This window comes from Pseudoliparis swirei, chromosome 24 (genome assembly GCF_029220125.1).
Source record: "Pseudoliparis swirei isolate HS2019 ecotype Mariana Trench chromosome 24, NWPU_hadal_v1, whole genome shotgun sequence".
Lineage (NCBI taxonomy): Eukaryota > Metazoa > Chordata > Actinopteri > Perciformes > Liparidae > Pseudoliparis > Pseudoliparis swirei.
Genome location: NC_079411.1, coordinates 24,077,548 through 24,099,185, shown reverse-complemented (window position 1 = coordinate 24,099,185; position 21,638 = coordinate 24,077,548). Strand labels below are relative to the sequence as shown.

Below are 21,638 nucleotides of genomic sequence, written 5' to 3'. Positions count from 1 at the left end.
GGGCAGCCGTGTTGGGGGTTAGGAGGAGGAGGAGGAGGAGGAGGAGGATCTCTTTCCACAAGTTTACTTTGCCCTTTGCGGGAGATGAGCTTCAGCCTCCGCAAACCCGCCGAGACACGACCAGGAACGGGGGGAGGACACTTTGAGAGCTGCGCTGCGAAATCTGCCGAATTCAGGATTATCTGCGGGTCATGGACGGGGTCGTCTAGTTGGGAGTTGTTCCTCGGATCCCCGCGTTGTGCGCCGGCAGCAGAGCGGACCTCGCGCTGCGACTCCAGGCGGCTCTGAAGGAAACCATATCTGGTCAAAGTATTCGTTGCTGTCACCCGGCGGGACTGTCCGGCTATTAATAGCGCCGGAGGAGGTACGGAAATAAATGCAAAACTTCTACTGTAAAACAGTCAACTTGCTGCACAGCACACGCCAAGATTCAAATTATGTGCAGGACTACGGGTTTAAAGTAGTGGGATTAAAATAAGTTTCCATGAGGTTATTGGGAATTAAGGGGGCTACACCAGTGCTTCTGAGGAATAGAGTTCTTATTTCACTGAGGGGGGTTTTCCTAACTGTTGTCTTACTGGCTGGTTGTGGGCATCCCTCTGAAGGTAACTGCACTATGCAAGTCCTCACAGCTCAGTCCTGCACATCTGGATATTACTTTATTATAAACGGTAGGGAACCTGCAAGAAAATAATGCACTTTCCTATTTTGACAAATTTGATGCCTGTCATCCAATTGCCAAATGAGTCGTACATATTCAACATCTGCTTCATGTGGATCACCTTGGGTCGTTTTGTTTTTTAAAAACTTTTTTTAGCCTAAAAATTTAAATTAGATTTATCACTTTAAAAAAAGAAAGGCTTCAGCTAAATGTTGTCAACTTTGTGATCTATGATGGGATGATAAATAGTATCCATGTCCAATTTTCAAAACGTTAATTTAAGTAATAATACATTTATTTAGTAGAAAACGTAAAACTGTCCTTGCATAGTGATATGCCCCAGTCGTCTGCTGTGACCTACATGCACACGTCACTGCAGAGCCTCACACTTTGTGACTTCAGGTGTTTCTTCTCTCGGTTGTGTTGAGCAGACTGCGGCCTTCACTTTGGGGGACGTGAGCCTCAACTGCACCTCTGCTCGCCTCTCCACTCATAATGTGTTCTTCTCTTGGATTAGTAGTGTATCAAGTTAGCAGAGTTTGAGGCGACAATGGCTAGTGAAGTGACACACGTGACCTTTTGACCTTTTTGCAGAATGCACAAATCGCCAGACCTCGAGTCCGAGGCAGCAGGTGAGCAGCTCGGCCCCCGTGACACACGACTCCACGCTGGTCCCCAAAGTGGACACTGGCGATGGCTTTTTCCATTTCCTCCGCACTAAAAGTCGGTAGATTGAGAGAGTGTCTAAAAAAAGATAAAGAAGACCGGTCAAAGTTTTTACTCTTTACTCAACTTCACATGTTGAACAAATGGTCACTTGTGTTGAACAATAAAACTTCTGTTGTGTATTAACCTAGTTTGGTAAGCGTCTATATGCATTGTATCAGTGCTCACCACTGTATGTAAGTGGACACCCTTGTTACAGACACACACACGCACACACGCAGACTGTCCGGTAGCTTATCTCAGCGACAGGCAGAGAGGGAAACTAACCAGTTGTTTCTCAGCTATTTTGTGCCGGACCATTCCAGAGACCTGCAATCTTGCAAAATTGTTTAAACACAGACAATAAATGTTACAATAGAACTCCTGTACCACGGAGGATAAATGGCACAAAGGATGATGGAGTGTGTGAATAAACGCCTCTTTAATAGGAATATTGTGGTCACGTTTTGTCACCTATAGTCCACCTGCAGTTTGAATCTGGTTTTGGAGTTCAATTCGTCAACTGCACCCTCTTATGCCGTTTAACCTCGAGGGATCTGTCGGTGTGTAGTGTTGTGCTTTCATTTGTATCTGACCCTATAGAATACTATGTGTGGAGGCTGGGGCCCCCTAGTTGAATCCGGAGAGGACAGGGATTTATTTTGAACTTCCCAATATGAAGAACTTTGAAGTGAAATATTCACACGACACTTACTGTACATGTGATGCTTTTCCTCGTCTTTTCGTGACAGTGTTAGCTGTTCGACGACATTGAGCAGAAAGTCGCCTGCCGGAGCTGCTGTGCTCTCAACTTTGTGTTTTACGGGCTGATTTATTGTCTGGAGCCGTTGTTGGCCTCTCTGAGAGCAAGTGTGAGTTTCTACAGAGATGTATGTGTATTTCACAGCAGAACAACTCTGAGCCGCTGTTTATGTTCATAAATCAGCCAAAGATTTACAAAGAAATAGCGGTTAAAGCAGGCTGATTTACACCTGGTGTGAAAACTGCTATTTCAGGTGTGAACTCGTACGTTATTTCTGACCGTGATAGAGGATGTGCTCATGCCTGTCAAGTGTCATTGAACATAATTTCACAGTTTTTCCACACGTTCGTTGTGATAAACGATCCTGCTATTCCCCAGGCTTTAGGACGGGACAGGCCTTGTTCAGAGGGTCATGTGTTTATGACTTTACACGGTACATTCTGGCTCAGGTCCTTTTTATTGTCTCTCCTCTCGACCCGGTGACTGTCCTCCAATGGAGCAGAAGCTGGTAGAAACCCAGTAAATACAGGCACGGGTCTGTTTGTTATCATCGGGGAAGGCCGGTCTCCTCCAGCAGACCTGCAGCGTTACTGGGAGTTCAGCCCAGTTCTTCATCTTCGGTTTTGGAACTGTGTCTTATCGTGGAGCAGAACAACCCCCCCCCAAAAAAGCAGTGATATTTCTTTTTAAGATTAAAAAGACATCTTTCTGTTTACATTTACGCTATTTGAACACAATATTTTCTGGCCTTTTGTTGTTTTTTTTAAGTTGCATGTCAACTTTTTTTTACCTAATTTGAGAACATTCTCATCCTTTAATGCTGGCTGACTCCTCATTAGTGTTGTCATGTGCAGATCCATCAGCAGCTGCAGCAGCAGCAAACCCTAACCCACAGTTTGAAGGACCCTTGGCTTAGAGACATGCACGTATGCCAAGCGCCTGGTGCCGTGACCCTCAAATGTTCTGCTGCAATTCATCCATCACCAGAAGGGAGTGAGGGAGGGAGTGAGAGAGAGAAGAGACCGAGAGATAGATATCTGAGGTTAACTTTGAAATTTTTCTGCTGAGCGCTTTTAGAAAAACAAATGGCACTTGTGGCAGCGAGTCATGGCAGTGGGAGCAGCAACACGGCATCAAATTGGGAATAAACAGAGCTTAGACTGTCAACATCATGAGTGAGCAGGTGGAAACCTCCAGAGCGAACGAAAGGCTTGTTTGCGGTTCGAATCACATAGAAAGCTGCTGCAGCAGGTCACACATCAGACCTCTGTGGAGTTGAACTCGGCTGAATGAAGGTTGTTCTTCTATGATCCTCCATCCGTCGGTTGTTGATAACGGATCATTAGTCAGACAGTGGCATCTTATCTTTGGGGACTCAGTGACCTCAACATTCTTGTCAAACGCATTTTCCTGTCACCTTCGACATTAGCCATGTAGTTTGGCCATCTCCCAACCAATAACTCGGTCTGGGTTATCCCTTTTTGAAATGAGGCATGGATATTCCTATTTTTTTAAAATCCTGCTCACCATGGATACATGGCCACAAGTCAATGTCATGCGTTTCCATAGATGACACCATTTAGTGAATTATGGACCCATCCCCAATTGTTACATCTCTGGCAAAGAAGAAATATAGATAGATAGATAGATATATATACTTTATTAATCCCCAAGGGGAAATTTGTCGTCACAGTAGCAGCACCAATAAACTAAACACACGAGAATAAAATATAAAATATAAAAAACAGGGATGAAAGATATAGATGTATACAAGTAAAATATAAAATACAAAATGAAGTATATATAGCTTAATTTATGTCACGCTTATATATGATTTCAACTAACAGACAGTTAGCTTAGCATAGCGCAACGACTGGGAATTGGAGGAAACGGCTCTAAAGCAGATTAAATAACATGTTATACATCATATTGTGTTCGGTGTTTTATCACTTTTCTCTCAATTCCGTTGATCAGAATCGCACAAGCTGCCTTACCAGGAAACATGGAGGTAGAAATGAATCTTGTCTTAGCTCTCCAAACGCTTCTACGCAACAACTTAAATAGTAATGTGGAATGTGAAATTAAAAAACCATTAACCTTGAGTGCATCCGCAGTGAAAACGCATTCAGATGGCCTGTAAAGGTTCAACGAGGAGCTAAAAAATAAATGAAAGAGGGTCTCTCTCTCTCTCAGCTTCCTGCAGCCTCAGTTACTTCAGGAAGAGATGAAGACCAGAAAAGCAAAAGCAAGCGGTGGAATACGATGCTTAATATCTTTCTCCATAGAGGACTTGGAGTATCTATTACTTTCTAATTTTGAGAGCTATTAATCCGTCCTCACTCTGATCCTGCCTCCTCCAGGTCTCTCTCTCTCTCGCTCTCTCTCTGCCTCCCAGAAGCGCTGCAGGCACTTGGCTGACTTCTTTTTGCTTTTACTTCACCCTTGACCTGGGGGCCATTGAGGTGAGCGCATTTTTTGTTGTTGTAAACATGTAGCAGCACTTCACAAAATCTCCAAAACATCGAGGATTTTTTCTTTTTTTACTTAATTAACATTATTGGTGCTTTCTCAGCTGTTTTACTCCACAGATAAAGATGTATTTGTTTTTCTCAACCTTGTAAGCTCTTCCTAATCTCTTACATTTAGTTTTCCTCGTTTGAATATCTCCCACAGCCCTTTGTTTATTCGTACTGTGTATATTTACCCTGGAATCTAAACCAATCATAATACACCACGAGAGATGACAACAACCGAAGTAACAGTTTGGTTTAACTGCTATTTATATAAGCTATTTGGAAGCACAACGGATGACATTTTAAGATGTGACACTGTAAGATACTGTGAACGCACACTCTCATCGGCCAGTATTCAGCTGAAAGTTGCCCAAAATATGTTGTTTCTATCAAAATGTCACAAGCCAAAATTAATTTCAGTCAATAATGCAGATATTTAATGTAATGTGATCCTCCATAAAAATCAAACCAACATAATATGTGTCCAATCAAAATGGATGCGTGTCATGCTGAAGAGACACTTTCCACCTTGCAGGTGTGCTGTCCATCATGTCGGTGTTGAAGAAGGAGATGGAGAAGTACAGGGACATAGACGAGGACGAGCTGCTGAAGAAACTGTCAGAGGAGGAGCTGCAGCGATTAGAGGATGAACTAGAGGAGCTGGATCCTGATGTGAGTTTATAATACAAAGGCCGTAAGGAGGTGTTACTGTCACTCTGTTGTTGTCAGTGGAGAGTTATGGGCTGCTACAGAATAGTCCAGAGGCCCCTGGTGTAATACACTGCTTGATACGACATCTCCCTGTGGTTTCACCGGCGTCGCTGTGAGCTGATTTCAGTTTTTCAGCCAGTCAAACTGTGAAGTGCAGAACATTTGAATGTGACTTGAGCGCACAGTGCTCACGAGTCCATGGCTGTAATGTAAATAATGCTTTGTATTAGTACAGCCGTGGCTGAGGGATTGTTCGTTGAAGGCAGTGTGTACAAAACCAGCCAATCAGTGGGCAGTTGGTGTTACTGCATAATGTGAAATGTAGATGATGTCCCACATCATGAAATAATATAAACACGGAGGGATGTTAACAGTAGATACAGGTATATAGGCTAAAATAATACAGAACAGACTATCAACAACCTTTTCACATTTTGTTGAATTCATTCATAATTGTAAAATACACACTTTGGGTCTTCCATCTTCTCAGATATGAGGCGATATTAACTTTCTCCGTTTTAAATCTTTAGAAATCAGAATCGTTTTGATCTTTTTGGTCGGACGAAACAGTTTGAATGTGATCGAATTGTTATCTTTTTAATCTCTAAAAATGTTTTCTATGAATCGAGATTATTCCACTCTTTTGCCTATATCTCAAATCTATTGTTTTTAGAGACATATTCTAGTGCAAGCTGCTGCTTAGCTTGATTTTGGCTGGATTGTTTAAAACTTTTTTTGAATTTAAATGATCAGCTTTAAGGCTGAAACAGAGATAGATATCAGAAAACACTCTACTTTTGATACCACTGTTTTTGTAATGATGCTTTTTTTGCGACCGCTTCGTCGCCTTCAGGCCTCTAAATTACAGTTCTCAGTGAAGTATTGGGGGTCGAGTTGGTGACAGCAGCTGTAATAGCTTTCTGATGAATGGCTGACTGCTTATGAAGTGACTGGATAGCCCTTTAATGCCAAGGGGATGACTGGAAGGGTGTATATAATGTGCAGGACTGTGTGTGTGTGTGTGTGTGTGTGTGTGTGTGTGTGTGTTAGTTAGCTAGCTAGCAAGACCGATGCTGGCAGTGTTTGAGTGGAGGGACTCATGACGTAAACAGTGGGAGGCAGTGCGTGCGTGCTTGTGCCTGTTTATGAGGGAAACCAAAGTGCCCATTTGCTCTGACACACTACAACCTTCCCAGCAAGGCTTCTCCCATCAGTTCCAGTAAGCCATTGAACAAATAAAATCCTGTTGGAAAAAACAAAACACCAACGTGTCTGCCAGCTTTACTGTTATTGTAGAAATATAAATGTAACATCAATCATCTTGTGAACCTTTTGTGTTTTTTCGCACATAGGACATACAGTACCTACTGCCTCACAGTCGCAGAAGGACACACTACAACTAAGACCGGCTCATATTGTTAACTTGTCTAAAACATCACTTCCCTTGAGATTGGAGACATTTTTGGATTAGAGCTCTTAACAGGCGTTGAAAGAAATCTGGAATAGGCTCATACAAATCACCATGGACCTCGATTGCTGTTGACATTTCTCAAATCATAAAAAGTTCAACCTAAGGAGAAAATGTTTTAATATTTTCACTGATCTACATAACTTAAAGCTACTCTAACTTCTATTTTTAGTGAAAAATGCAATGTCTTTCAGGTCATTGTTTTTACTTTACTGCACCTGTACTGTTTTGGTTTCCTCAAGGCATCTTTTTCCATGCAAGAAACCCTTCAGTAAACCCACTGTACTCGACCTGCCTGAGTCGGTGGAGACCAAAACCAAAGCATAAAGCAGAGAGCATATTGGGCATCAGGTGGTGAAAACACAAATCCAAATAAATGTTAATTTTGCTTTGTGACTGCTGTATTCGTGAGTACATAAAAGTTTGCCATGTCGTCTTTTTACGGCGGTAATATGAGAAAATGTCACATTTTACTCGCATGCCAAAAACAAATTAGCCCCTGAATGTCATGGAGACCTTGTGATTTGATGGAGGCTTGTGACTGTCCATGTTGCATTCATGTGCTCATAGATGACTGCTGTGGCTGCCGAGAGGAGGAGAGGCAGAGGCCAAACGAGGCAGGGGTTGGGATGGCAGGGATTAGTAAAGTTAGAATGGACAGGAGGGAGAGGGAGAGTCTCATGCTGGTAAAAATAACATGCCTGTTATCTACAGCTGATATAAAGTGTGACATAAAAAAAGCTTGGCAGTTACGGTGTGATATACTCCTGGATTTACTATACATATACATAACAATAAATTTACCACCACTGGAACGATGCTCTTTTACTTCCAACGAGTATATTTCAGAACCAACTAATAATGTAAACGTGGGGCGTCCAGGGGAAATCATGTGCTATGTTTTTGATAATGGTTTGCTGGCAGAGGCACTGAGAGTCATGAGGAGAGAGAAACCTGTGAGTGCTGAGAGGACTGATAAGATATGAAGCTATAAGTAGCACTTGTAAGAGCTCGGCTTTGAATATTGCTTTAGGATAAAAAGAACGTGGTGGGCAGCAAAGCTCTGGGACATGTCTCGGTTCTGTGAGGTAGAGATAGGACCACCGAAGATCTTTCACACGATGCTTTACTACGGTCATATTTTATCATAGTTTTGTTGTTTCCCCCTAAAAAGTCCACAGAATTGTTAAAATAATGTATTTCAAAAAATACATTTTAGTTTGTGTTTGTGAATATTGGCAAAATGTATGAGCAGTGACTTTGTATTCTGCCTTTGGGGTTTGTTTTTTACATCGGTTTATTTAAAATGTTCTAATCACTAATGTGCCCTTTCCATTTTAATTGTCTGGTGATGATCTTATTTATTCTTATTTCCATGGTGAATGTATGTATGTAAAGCTACAGTGACGGTGGCCTAGCTTTCAGGCATCTTTAAAATTACAATTGCAAAGATGTATTTCTGTTTAGTTTTTTTCACTTTCCTAAAGAACTCCGCTTGTAATTTAAACGGGAATGTCGCCAAAGACACCGACTTTGTAACTATATAAAAGGTATTTTTTGAGGCTCAATGACCATATATAGTAACTATCATATATTATTACTTTAATTGTTAACCTTTAAGTATAAAAGCCTTATTTCTGATATTTAAATCACAACAAACCATATAAAAGATTTATAATCGGTTTTCCGAGCGATTTATTTGATTCTATTTACTAGTATACTTTTTTATTTTCATGAATATTATTAGATAGGAGATATGATATTTGAGTTTTCTTAAGCTACAATCAGCAATAATATATTAAATAAAAATAAAGGCTTATTTCATTTGATTTGTAATGAATCCAGAAAAAATGCATTTTTTTTTTTTTTAATTGCATTACAGAAAATAAAGAACTTTATCACAATATTCTAATTTTCTGAGACAGTCCTGTATTTAGGATTCCTTCCTCACCTCTGACTGGAGGGCTCAGAGGTCCCACTGGTGTCTGGAAAATGTGTAATGGAGATTCCTGTTTTATGCAGGAGTATTACTGGAGCAAATCAAACAATCCTGGAGTCATTATTTCTGCTCTGATGTTGCAAGATAGGACTTAGCTACTGTTGAAAAAGGAAGTGAGATGAATTCTGAAAAAAAAACCTACTCATACCGAGTACCAGTCTGATGTAAACTCTCATCCTGCGGTCTAGAATGCATTGTTGCCAGCTGGGATGCGGCAGAAGGACCAGACCAAGAAATCCCCGACGGGAATGTTTCAGAGAGACAACCTGCTGGCCCACCTGGAGAAGCAGGCCAAAGAGGATCCTGAGACCGAGGACCTGGTGCCCTTCACAGGGGAGAAGAGAGGTACGAACTTGTTTGCTCATCGTTAACCTACTGAGATCAAAAGGTGGCTTTCTCTCGCCTCCTTGCACCATTGTTATCGAGGAAAAATATGACAAGAACAGCCGATGTCAGCACTGTTTGGCTGCCGCTAAATATTAGTAATAAACTTAGCCGCAAACCTGAAAAGGTGTGATGTTCCACAAGCCCTCACCAGGCCTTGTGAGGCCTGTCAGCGCGGCAGCACCAGTCCAGCGTGGACGCTGAGTTGTGTGACGCATGGCGAGAGATACCAAACATCTCTCTGTGAAACTCTAGTAGGTCTCCATGCTGTCACTGTCGTCATGAACGTCTTCGCTGGGGTTGTTGTGCTCTCCTGCACTTGTGGTACTTAAAAGACCAGCTGTAAAACTGCAGGTGGAGAACGTGGGCGAGGAACTATCTCCCCTCCATCAACAAATACAGCCAAGGTACCGCTGAGCAAGGCTTTTAACATCTAGTTGAAAGACTCGGCTTCGAGACGGAGCGTGTGAGCTGCACATTGTTCGAAGCTGTCTGTCATCCTTCCTGGTGTTTTTTGTTTTTTTAACACTCCACTTCTGCTCACGCTCGAGGAGCTGACCACGTGAGCGCACACGTAGCGGATCTGTAGATAGACACACAAACGTCTGGGTCTCAGCAGTCAGACCAGGTGGCGGGATGAGGTGAGCTGTTATGGAAGAGAGCTTGTCAGAGATCTCTGTGTGAGTCTTCTCCTTGGTTTGAAATTTACATTTGAAGCTACTCTGTCAGTATGTTCTCTTTTTCAGCATGAGTGACATACTGACTTTCTGAGGAACCGTTGTTCTTTCCGCCTAAAAATAGATTACATTTTTAGTATCACAAATAACGAATTTTACTTTACATACATTAGTTGGCTTTACAATCAGTACACATACGACATCCCTGTCCCAGGAACTCACATTGGATCAGGGAAAAAAACCTTTCACAGGGAAAAAAGGGAAGAAACCTTCAGGAGAGGAACAGAGGAGGAACCCTCTCCCGAGACGGACAGAAGCAATAGATGTCATGCGTACAAAATTAAGCATTACAGAGTGGGGCGGGGCGCAGCCAGGTAGGTCTCGGGGAGAAAGCAGAGTTAGTAATGTACGATGGAGAGATGTAAATTCATCCATAAGGAGAGAGAGAGAAGTAGAGTTATGTGCTTTATGCCATCTCAGAGTTATACGTTTCTGTAACTCTTTCCCATTAAAATCCTGGTTGTAATTAGGATTGGGAAACTCTGGTTTTAAGCCTCCTATTCCTTCATGCTGGCTCGCTGTTGTGTCTCAGTGGGATACTTAAATGGGCCGTCGTTAATCATTATAAGTGACACCTGTGCTATGCCTAATATGATGAATCAATCAACAAGCTATGTCAAGACCATGTTGCCATGTTTTGCTGCATAGAGAACATGTAGAAGAACATGCCCTCCTGTTGTCCACCCACACAGGTGCTTCCACTTATGTGCCTAATTAGACGGTGTATAGAGTTGATTGACGTTCAGTATTAGTATTAGTAGTAGTAGTATTAGTAGCAGAAGCAGAGGTAGTAGCAATAGTAGCAGCAGAGGTAGTAGCAGTAGTAGTAGTAGGGGGGCAGAAGGGCAGCACCATGTTTTTGTATTGAGTCCATCCACTCGTCTTTTAGGGAAAGCCTTCGTGCCAAAAAAGATGGTGGACCCCATCATGGAGAACGTGACTCTGGAGCCGGAGCTAGAAGAAGCCCTGGCGAGTGCAACTGATGCTGAACTCTGTGACATCGCAGGTAACTCAATCCCGCAGACTCACATCTCCAATGTAGCCACATAGGCTACACACATAATCATTTAATTTTTATTTTTTATTTGTTGTGTGTCTATCAACATTTTTATTGTATTTGCACTTACTAAGACACTACTTTTACCACAGTTTTACAGTTTTAAGAGTCCTCGATCTGAATTTATTCTGATTTTCATCCAGAATTGATTTTATGTCAGTTTTTCAAGTGTTTATATAAAATAGAAATTAAACTGTCACAGTCCCCCACAGACATGCATAAAAGCATCTAAATGGAGGATTTTCATGGACTGGATCTCATGCGCTAAAGTGCATTTTCTTCACCTTCTCTCACTAATCAGTGGCCTCGCCTTCCCCTCATTCATTTACTTTTCCTTAATCCAAATCTTCTCCGTTTCCTCTAGCTATCCTTCCATCTTCCCTCCACCCTTCCCCTCCATCCCTCCATCTTCTCCATCCCTGCTGGATATCTCTGTTCCCTATCTGAAAATCATCCGGGGTATCTTTAGACTGCACACACATTTGTCTTTGCATGGAGCGGTCCTGGCCCTCTTTGTCATGTCCATGTTGTCAGCTTGTGTTAAGCAGACATTTAGCAAAACCCATGCATCTTGACTCCGTGACCCAGACTGTTGGATGTCTGCGCTGCACATGCATTACACATCCTGGATTCCGTGTAATGTCTGGCGACTGCCGTTACTGTGGCAAAATACTTTGCTGCATGTACACGCTTTTAACATATTTGCTGTAAAGACGACTGACATTTTAAAGCGTGATCAAGATGGATTAAGCATTTTATCTCACTTGTGTTAAGTTGAGAGATCATACGACGAAGAAGGTGCAGTCATATTTTCAGAGCACAACGAGTCCCCGGTGCTTCTGAATGCAACCTGCCCCAATTCTTCCAAGAGCAGCTTGGTAGCTCGTGTTCCCTCACTGTTTAGGTCTTTCTGTTCTCGCCTGTCTCTGACAAACAATCCAGTTGATCGTTATCTCTAAATCTGCTCGTTTTTTTCTTCTTCATATTCACGGTGGCCAAAACAAAAGCATTACATGTTACTTCAACTTTTCAGAATACAGCTGCTTGATCGTTGAACGTGAACGTGAGTTGCTTGTGATGCTGCAAGAGCCGATAGATATGCAGTCTGTCTTGGCATGGTGGTCAACTGTACGGGTGTAACTCGATAATTACTAAATCTATAGACGCTCTTCTTCAGCATTACTCTCGCTCTCTCTCTTTCTCTCTCTTTCTCCTCTATGTGTTTCTTCCTCTCACTCTCTGTTCTAACCCTTTGTCCTTTGCATCCTCATTCAGTCTTCTCACTGTCTTCCAGCCATCCTGGGTATGCACACCCTGATGAGCAACCAGCAGTACTACGAAGCCCTGGCCAGCAGCACCATAGTCAACAAGCAAGGCCTCAACAGTACGTAACACACACACACACACACACACACACACATGCATACACATGTACACATTAGTACACATGTACTAAAACTCATGTCTCTTGTATTTGTTGAGCTCCACCAGTCGTCTGAGCTGTCGGTTCGATCACAGAGGCATTTGCTGCAGGGCTTTTCAAGTAAAAAGTAAAAGTACCTTAAAACAACGCAGGTCACTCAACTAGTTTGTAGAAAAGGAATCACCTCATCCAAGTAAAATGTTGAAGCGAGTTGACTTGGACTGGAATCAAGTGGAATGATCTCACGTTGGCAGAATGTTGGGTTTATTTGACCAAAGATTATCAGCACAGTCTTTTTGTTGCACTCCATGCACAAATATAGTCCCACTAAGTACTGAGTGATTCAGTAGATACAGTTAAGTGTTTACAGACGTTGTCCTATAGCTCCTTCAGGGGATAACTGATGATTCATCTCTCCACCCTCCATTGCACTAAGAGTGTAAACTGTGTTCCATTACTTCACAGAGAGGCACACATGTTAATGAACCATTGTTTATCTTGCGTCGAGGCTCATCCTATAGATTCTCCTCCAGCTCCAAACAGGGGTCTAGCATTTCGCTTCCAAATATGACCGGCTCTCATGAAAGAGAGATGGCTATAAACTTGTGATTCGCCTGCTGAAATCGTCATCTGCTCTGTTTTCAGTGCACACAGGGCTCAGACAAAATAGTTGGTCTTTTTTTGTTACCGTTTGATCGATTGTTTCAGGTTAAGATAATTGAGATCTGTGTTTTAAAAGCAAACGGTGAAAAATGAAGTGGACGATAGTAGACGTATAATCCCTCCAGCGTGTTCTGGGTCTGTCCTGAGGCCTCTTACCAACTGGACAAACCCCCGGAAAACCTCTCAAGGGAGGCATCCAGGATCATCAGATGTTGAACCGCCTCACTTCGATGCGAAAGAGTTCCAGATATCTGAGCGCCGCACTAAATCTCTACGGCTGAGCCCAGCCACCCTACGAAGGAAACTCATTTTGGCTGCTTTTATCCGCAATCTCATTCTCTAATCACGACCAGAGGGGAGTGTTGGAACGTAGATGAACGTGTACATTAGGATCGTTGCCTTCCGGCTCAGCACCTTCTTCACCACAACGGTCCGGTATAACGTCTGTCTTCATCAGACTGCATTTTAGCCTCACTCGTGACCGTGGACATGAGATAACCCAGAGATACTTGAACTCCCTCGCAAATCCGTGTTGGTGATCACTGGCTCCTTTGTTACAATGAGTCATCCGTACGACAGGTGTGGCGTACCAAGTTGCGAGTTAAACAGCACCACAATAAAAGGCCAATAAAGGGCCTCAGGATATCGTAACTGCATCTCTATGCATTCACATTGCCACCACAGGGCACACATTACCCATCGAAGGTGAGCAGTTGCCAACTCAATACTGTTACCACCACTAACTGGTGTCAGTTCAAGACCTCGCTGAGGTGGCTGGTCTCAGAAGTCAGATGTGGAGGTCCTGGGGGGGCTTGGTTATATACAGGTTGAATGACACATGCTCAGAAATGACACTGGAGGCAGCTTATGGTTCATACATTCTGCACAATTTAGTGTGACCTTTTATTGGGACCAGCCCAAGATATACCTGTGTCATAATATTGATGTTGAATCAGCACCTTGATATGCCTCCTCTGTCAAGCGGATGGATTATTTTGGGAAACTTTAAAGTGCTCACGATGATAAATAAGCTGTTTATGTCCGTAGAGAAGAGTTGGATCTTTTAGTTCTGTAATTGTGTTGTAGGTGTGATCCAGTGCACCCAGTACAAACCAGTCCCTGATGAGGAGCCCAACTCCACTGATGTAGAAGATACCCTGTTGAGAATAAAGAGGAACGACCCCGACCTGGTGGAGGTCAACCTCAACAACATCAAGGTAAGAGTGTGTGTCTGTGAGGATAGGAGTTCAATGCTGCTGTATTTTTAAACAAAAAAACAGGGTCTGATTTTTATTTATTTTGGATTCAGACAACCTGCTTGTTGTAAATCTAAGAAACAGCCGAAACAAACCAAACTTGGTGCATACAATTTAGATGTCACATTTTAGATTAGATTAGAATTAGATTAGAAGACTTAATTTATTTGCCACCAACAAGTCATACAGACAACAATAGACACAACAGACAAGGAACTAACAAAACCAGACGTTTTACAGATTGGTTTAGTTTTGCAGATTACATTTAAAAGGTTATTTAAATTAAATATATTTGTTTCAATAGGAAATTCCTTTTAAGAGCAGACAATGGAATACATTTTAGAGCTTAAACTGAATTTCTAGCCTGAAAAAAATGGTAATTTATTCATTAATTTGATGACACAATATATAATCCTGTAAATAATGAATGAAAAGTAGATTATTTACTGAGCTGTCATGTTAATGTTTTTCTGCACCTAGAACATCCCCGTTAAGACTCTGAAGGCGTACGCCGAGGCTCTGATGAAGAACACCGTGGTGGAGAGGTTCAGTATTGTAGGAACCAGGAGCAATGACCCTGTAGCCTTTGTAAGTCACAACTCTAAAAAAGACTCCATTGTTAGCTGCTTAATTGCTGCATTTATCTGACATCACGTTATGGTATCATCCTTTTAACTCGTTTCTGTCTTCAAACTTTTTTCAGGATTTATTTGAGTAACTTGCTTTTTTGCAAAAACAATTGTCTCGTTTTCCCTTTTAAATTTTTTTTCAAACAACTGTAAGTGAGTAAGATTCAGCTGTGTGTGTTTTTCCAGGCCCTGGCAGAGATGTTGAGGGTGAACACGACGCTGAAGAGCCTGAACGTTGAGTCCAACTTCATTACAGGGACAGGAATCCTGTACCTCATAGCGTCACTGCAGTATAACACCACACTACAGGAGCTGAAGATAGACAATCAGGTACCTACACATGCACAAAAACACACACACACACACACACACACAAACCCAGCTGCAGCTACATACAGTAAATGTGTCCAAAATCACAATAGACCAGCAATAGCTGCTAAAAGATTGATCTCACCCTTTATTCTCATCCTCAACATATGACAGATTGTCATCCGCCATCCGAAGCAAATCCTTCGGGAGAATGCCATTTTTCTCTAAATGCAAAGGAACGATTTCAATGAGCACGTGTGACATTATTGGTTGCATGCAAGGAAGATGTGCGTTCACATTGACGTCAGATATCATTCCTTTCAACATTAACAGAGTAGGGAGAAAGAAGGGGGCGTTGAATCCTGTAATGTGAACAAAGCTATGTGAGTCAGTGTGTGTGTGTCTGTATGTCAGGTGGTGTACACAGACCATCTTTGCCACTTCAGTCTAATGCTCCATGATTGCATTGCCATGTGTCACACTGCATAGTTGTACATCTGTGACTCAACGTTCGCTCACTAGTTGAACTCGTTGAATGATCCTGGTAAAGCATGTTACCCCTGCCTCTTTGTTCTCTGTTGTCATGGAGATCTCCACCTCAAGTTTGTCTTTTCGTCCATCTCGACCACAAATCCCCTCCTTTGACCCGCTTTTAAATCATCACTACACAACTCGCTGTGTGTCTCCTCCTCCATTTCTCTCTTTCTCTCTTCTCTCTCTCTCTCTCTTTCCAAACTCCAGAGCCAGCCGCTAGGCAACAAGGTAGAGATGGAGATAGCCAGCATGCTGGAGAAAAACACCACGCTGCTGAAGTTTGGGTATCATTTCACCCAGCAGGGCCCGCGCCTCCGAGGCTCCAACGCCATGATGAACAACAACGACATGGGTGGGTCACGGACACGGGCTCATTGTATGTTTGCTCCGAGAAAAGCTCATGAACTGGACTTGGTCCAGTGGTGGTGGTTGTGTAACGTGAACACGGTGTTTCAGTAGTATTGCATTTGGCAGTGTCGGTTGTTACGTGCGTCAGTGCCGACAATTTATCTTCACTATATTTCCTCGGGTTCTACTTTAATCAGACTCTAATAGAAGAATCAGAGTGATATCATCAGCCGTTAGCTCAGTAGTATGGCCAGAGAGCCCCAGCCAATCATAACAGGGACTTCCTAAGTTATGACATCAGCTCTAAGAAAAGAGTCTGCATGAGAGCAACATGAAACGGGTGGAACAGATGGTTCTAGCCCGCATGCACAACGTTGGACTTATTTGACGTGCTGTGTTTGTACTAAAGAGAGGATTTAACTCCCCTCTGACAGTCTCAACAAATACTTTTAAGCGCCACAAAATAAGCACTTGTTAAGTTTGTGTGTGAATGCTCTTGAATGTAACCTAGCAACCTTTTATAGGTTTTAGAGAGAGAATACGATGAAGCGGTAGTCTTCACCTCCGCTGACGGTTAAAACAGAATGGAGGTGAAAATCAGAACGATGATGGTTTTATTCTCTGCTCTTGTGTTACAGACCACTTGAAGTTAAGTCTCTGTTATAATCTTGTCATAACCCTTTTCTTCCACTTGCCGTCTTGAAGCTCGGGTGGTCAGGTTGGAGTCGGACGGCTCCTTCACCCTCACTCTGTCTGTTCCTGAGCTGGAAAGGGCCTTCGGGAAAAAGTTCAAGCCCAAGACTAAGTAAAAGAAAAAGAAAAGAAAACGCGCAGCCTTGCCTTTCTTCTGCCAACATCACCTGGCTCTTTTCCAGAACCGCCATCTGTCATCTCCTCCGACAGTTTCTGTTGCTTCTCCTCAGCACCTATTCCAGTACTTTCTGTCTCTTCATCTTCTAATCTTATCTGATCTGCGGAGACGACTGACGGTTGCTCCCACATTTAGCTGCTGTTGGCTCTGCGCTCCCCATCACCGTCAGAATATATTTCATCTCGGAACAATGTCTTCATCTCCCAACAGAAGTACAGGAACGTGAGCTCGACAAGGCAGCGGCAATACTGACATACGGAAGAGCCCGAAGCAGGGAAACAACACTAGGATGTCTAAACATGTAAATATATTCTGCTCAACAGAAAAAACAATATTAAGTTATTGCAAGGTTAGAATAACTTTTGAAATACAGAAGAATAAACGTCTAATCATTTAAGATGAGAATACAACATGCAGACGAGCGGGGCTTGAACTCTGTTTATGTCAATGATCCCCGAGCCGACTGGACAGCGGTTCCCACCTCTTCTCCCTTTGCTTCCTGTCGTAGTTTTGGGGAGTTTCTTCTTCTTTTGGCTGCACCAACTTTCACGGTCTTCATCTGCTGTTTTGGCATCACTTTCACACTTTCAAATCAGCGCTGTGATCTATTCTTCGGCCACTTGATTTATGTTTCCCTTTGGCCTTTTTTACTTCTCTGTTCGTTCTCTTATCCCGATGTGCTGTTCCTGCTGTCCTCTCTTCTACTCTTCAAAGCGCTGCTCGTATCCAGAGCTCGACGGTTAAACCTGGCAACGTGGGAAACTGATCTGGTTTCCGAAGTCGTCAGGTTCCCCGTGTGGCGGTTTAATGGTGATCATTTATTACATTGCAGATGTGTTCCTTCATATTTCATGCACCACTAAAGCAAAGTATAAACGGAAAGGAAAGTGGCCGAAGCGGGCACGTGAGACGATTTTACACACCAAACGGTTGTACGAAGCTGTTAGTGCCCCCGAAGAGAGCTGAGAGGAACTCCAACAATCGCCTCAAGGGATTTCATTCAGGAGAGACTTATTCCAAATTCATCAATAATCTTTATGACAACGGTAACTGAATGGAATCGTGCATCGTCTTTTTGGCGATCGGACTCTGTCCTGAACCAGGATGAACTAGAATGGGCACTCGGTAGTCAGCTGGTTCAGTCAGCGGAAAACCACGTGAGCTTCTGGAGTCGGAGAGAAGTGAGCTCACCACACCTCTTTGTTTCCAGACCATTAGTCTCCGCCAGCACAACACTCTCTGACCCAACTGTCGACGACTGAGTGGCATTGTGGGTAATGTAGCCACAAGGTTTCGATGAGGGAGGAAAATTGCTCGGAATAAAAAAAGCTGCTGCATTGATTTAGTTCTCAGAGTGCAATTATAAATCCGATTCTTCTCTCAGGCCGCACCCACAGCCACACATGGTTTGAGTGAGTCGGGTCACACGGTGCATCTGACACGATGTAATCGTCATCACAGACGTTAATGATGATCAAACGTCCGCGCTCTATAAAGGGTCAATACAGCCCGTATCTTATCACTGTCTGTCTTTCGTCTGCTGGTTTTCTCCCTCCTCCAAGAGCGCCCGCTGAAGCCGCTCGAAGACGACGAGCTGTGATTCTCATCTTTCTGTCCCGCTTCCTGAACCCTGTCCCCGTCTTCCAGTTGCATCTCTTTGCTTGACATGAGCAGAGGGATGCACGTCAGCCTGGCTCTGCTTTAGCTGAAGTTATTGATTGTGATGATGATGATGATGATGATGATGATGAACCACTATCTGCTTTCTAATATTTCTCTTTCTCTGGGTTTCCCTGCCTTCCTCCTTTCCCCTCATCCTCATACCACTATTTTTCTTCATCTTTCAATCTGTCTCTTCTGGGTCGCTCCATCTCCTCCATCTCCTCCATCTCCAACTCCAGTAAGAAAGAGAAGGCTGGAGGGAGGTCCCATCTTCCCTAAGTGTCGGACGAATATTTAGAGACCAGGGCTGCCCTCGTTCCCCTTCGACCGCTCCCATCTTTCCAAACCCCGTCCTCTCCAGCCTCCTGCCCAGAAGACCACGGCCATCACTTCTACTTTCCGGACTCTTTTTGTTGTTGTTGTTGTAGATATTAAAGGGTCTAATGGTATTCATCAGAGGTGCCCTCCTGAGCCTTCAGTGCAAAAGACAAGATTGTGAGCTTATTTCTGTGGTCTGACGTGTAAATGTTTGACTTGTGTTCGAGGTGTGGGCGTCGTCGGCGCCGCCTTGTAGGAGCTAACCAGGCAAGCCTTTGTCATTGGGAATCCATTAATATCTCCTCGAGGGTCTAGAGTCCTTAATGAAGGGGGCTGGAGGTCTGGTTTGAATGAGGGGCCACTGAAAGGTGACAGGACACTTTTAGAAATCCGTGTTTCTATCGATGTGTTGAATGAGTTCTAATTATTATTATTATTATGATGCTGTAAATGAGTTGTGCTGTCATTACTGCTGTTCCCAAAAGGTCGACATAAAAGGTTTTCACTACCCATTATTCACTAAAGCAAATGTCCCATTTTAATTTAATTCGGTCTAAACTGTATTTTTGTGACTCACGGTCCTCAAATACTACACAGATTGTTCAATAATTGACTATTAGATTTATAAACCTGGCTACTGTGAGAATTGTCGCTATATACAGATTATATTTATTTGTGACAGACCTGGGAAAGAGGCAGAAGCCACTCAAACACTTAATGTCATGGATTGATTGTGCTGGACAGCGTGGTAACTTGTGTAAAAATATTTCTGTAAATGAAAATGTACACTCTAATTACACTTTACATTGTTATACTATCCCGCATTTACGTAAGCGGTCCCTGCAGAGCATTCCTGCTAGCTGGGAATGGCAACTGCCAACTTTTATTTACTGACATGAGCTATTCTATTTACCCACTGTATCATATCCTACCAACACCGTGTTGTTTTATAGAATTCCATCTGTAATAATCCAAACTAACGGCAGGTATTTGAATGCACTTCTGTCACACTTTCACCAGGTCTGGTTTGTTGTTGATTGTTTGTGGTTATTTTATATTTACTGTAGCTAAAATGTGTGGTTTGATACAACATGGTTGGTACTGTTGACTTTCTGTTTCTTACAGGTTTCACATTAACGCCTCAGTCCAGGTTTGGATCATTTCAGTGGACACAGATTTACAAAAACAAGAAACCTCTAATGTCTTTACAGCTGTCAAATTACACAAATCCATCCATTGTATAAAAAAACCGCTTGTTAGCTGTAACAGGTCTTAAATCAACTCCGGACATCTGAAATATAAATATATATATTTGTATATGTATATTATATATTTTATATATATATTTATATATATGATATATATAGTTATATGTATATTGTATATATATCACATATATATTATATATTTATATATAGTTACGCTCTGATACTGGATGGATTCTTTAAGAGTTCACGATGGAAATGCCCTTCTTATTCAGGGCAAAACATGTCTGTGAATACATGTTTATGTTACATGCTGGTGAAGATCTGCTCGGCTGCGTATTTTGCAGCACTTAATTCAAATGAACAGCCACATTAAGGAGCTGCTCGTGTTGCCAGAAACTAGAGCTAAGTTGCTGTCTGAAAATAAAACCGCAGCAGTAACAATTGAAATGGTCTGCAGGCGTGTTACGTTTTAATGGCTCACAATGAAATGGGAATGTATTTTCCTGCTTCAATAAACTACAAGTTGCAGACTGGAAGGTGGGTCTGACCTGACTGTAGCATCCATGTTTCCTTGATGTCAACAACTGTACCTGATACTGACAGCATGCTGGAGGGTTGAAGAGACCTTTTTAATGTTATTTAATATCACTGCTTTGTTGCTCTCTCGTCAGTGCTGTGGGTGTTGTTCAACAAATGGTAATTATGGATGTAAAACAATAAGTAATTGAATGCCTAGAGGCAAAAGAGGCCACTCAACGTCTTTGTGTCGAGTTTGCTTCTGTCTTGTGTTTTCTGGTATTTTATTGCTTGATTTTTTTGTTAGCTAGTTCACCTTTTTGGGTTGAATCTTTGCAAATAAATGAATAAATAAAGATTGAAATGTCTGTGTACTCCCATATTTAGACAACAGTGTCACCCTGTGGCAATATGTAGGAACTGCACGAAGTCAACATTATTTTTTACAATTAAAGGGGACATATTATGAAAATTCCACTTTTTTAGTGCTTCTATACGTTAATTTGGGTATCTGGCATGTCTCCCAACACAAAAACGCGGGAGAAAAAAAAACCTCACGCGGCTTGTTGTGGTTCCTCTATGTCAGAAACGATATGCTTGAGTGCGTCAAATGGGATCACCACCAACGTCTACGTAGATTTTGAAGCACGCCCATGTAGGGAGTCTGGCTCCATGGCCTTGGACCGCCCCCCACCACAACTTTGCAGAAAAGTTTATTTGAAAGTTGTGTTCATATTAGACATGAGTCATCAAATAAGTCATGTCATCAAATACAACGATTTAATAAGTAAACAAGGTTTAAACGCTAATTAATGGAGGTAAAAACGTTACCCCCGCCCCTGCTTGGTCACTTACTGTTGTCAGATAACACTTTAGTTTACAGATGGAACTTTACTCATGTAG

The 21,638-nt window shown here is 42.4% G+C and overlaps 1 protein-coding gene across 3 annotated transcripts; it reads left to right on the top strand.

Annotated features, from left to right (window-relative positions):
- Window positions 1-29: 29 nt before the first annotated feature.
- Window positions 30-21,103, top strand: tmod1 (tropomodulin 1). 3 transcript variants are annotated; one of them, XM_056409740.1, is made up of 12 exons: window positions 31-364; window positions 4,490-4,591; window positions 5,178-5,314; window positions 9,009-9,165; window positions 10,831-10,947; window positions 12,293-12,382; window positions 14,171-14,301; window positions 14,821-14,928; window positions 15,156-15,299; window positions 16,020-16,164; window positions 16,866-16,965; window positions 18,933-21,103. In XM_056409740.1, the coding sequence occupies exons 3-12, from the start codon at window positions 5,192-5,194 to the stop codon at window positions 18,970-18,972; spliced, it is 1,155 nt and encodes a 384-aa protein (XP_056265715.1). In that variant the 5' UTR covers window positions 31-364; window positions 4,490-4,591; window positions 5,178-5,191; the 3' UTR covers window positions 18,973-21,103. The 3 variants fall into 3 exon arrangements, with proteins under 3 accessions (XP_056265716.1, XP_056265715.1, XP_056265717.1); XM_056409741.1 differs by lacking the exon at window positions 4,490-4,591 and having other exon boundaries at window positions 30-364; XM_056409742.1 differs by lacking the exon at window positions 16,866-16,965 and having other exon boundaries at window positions 34-364.
- The last annotated feature ends 535 nt before the right edge of the window (window positions 21,104-21,638 follow it).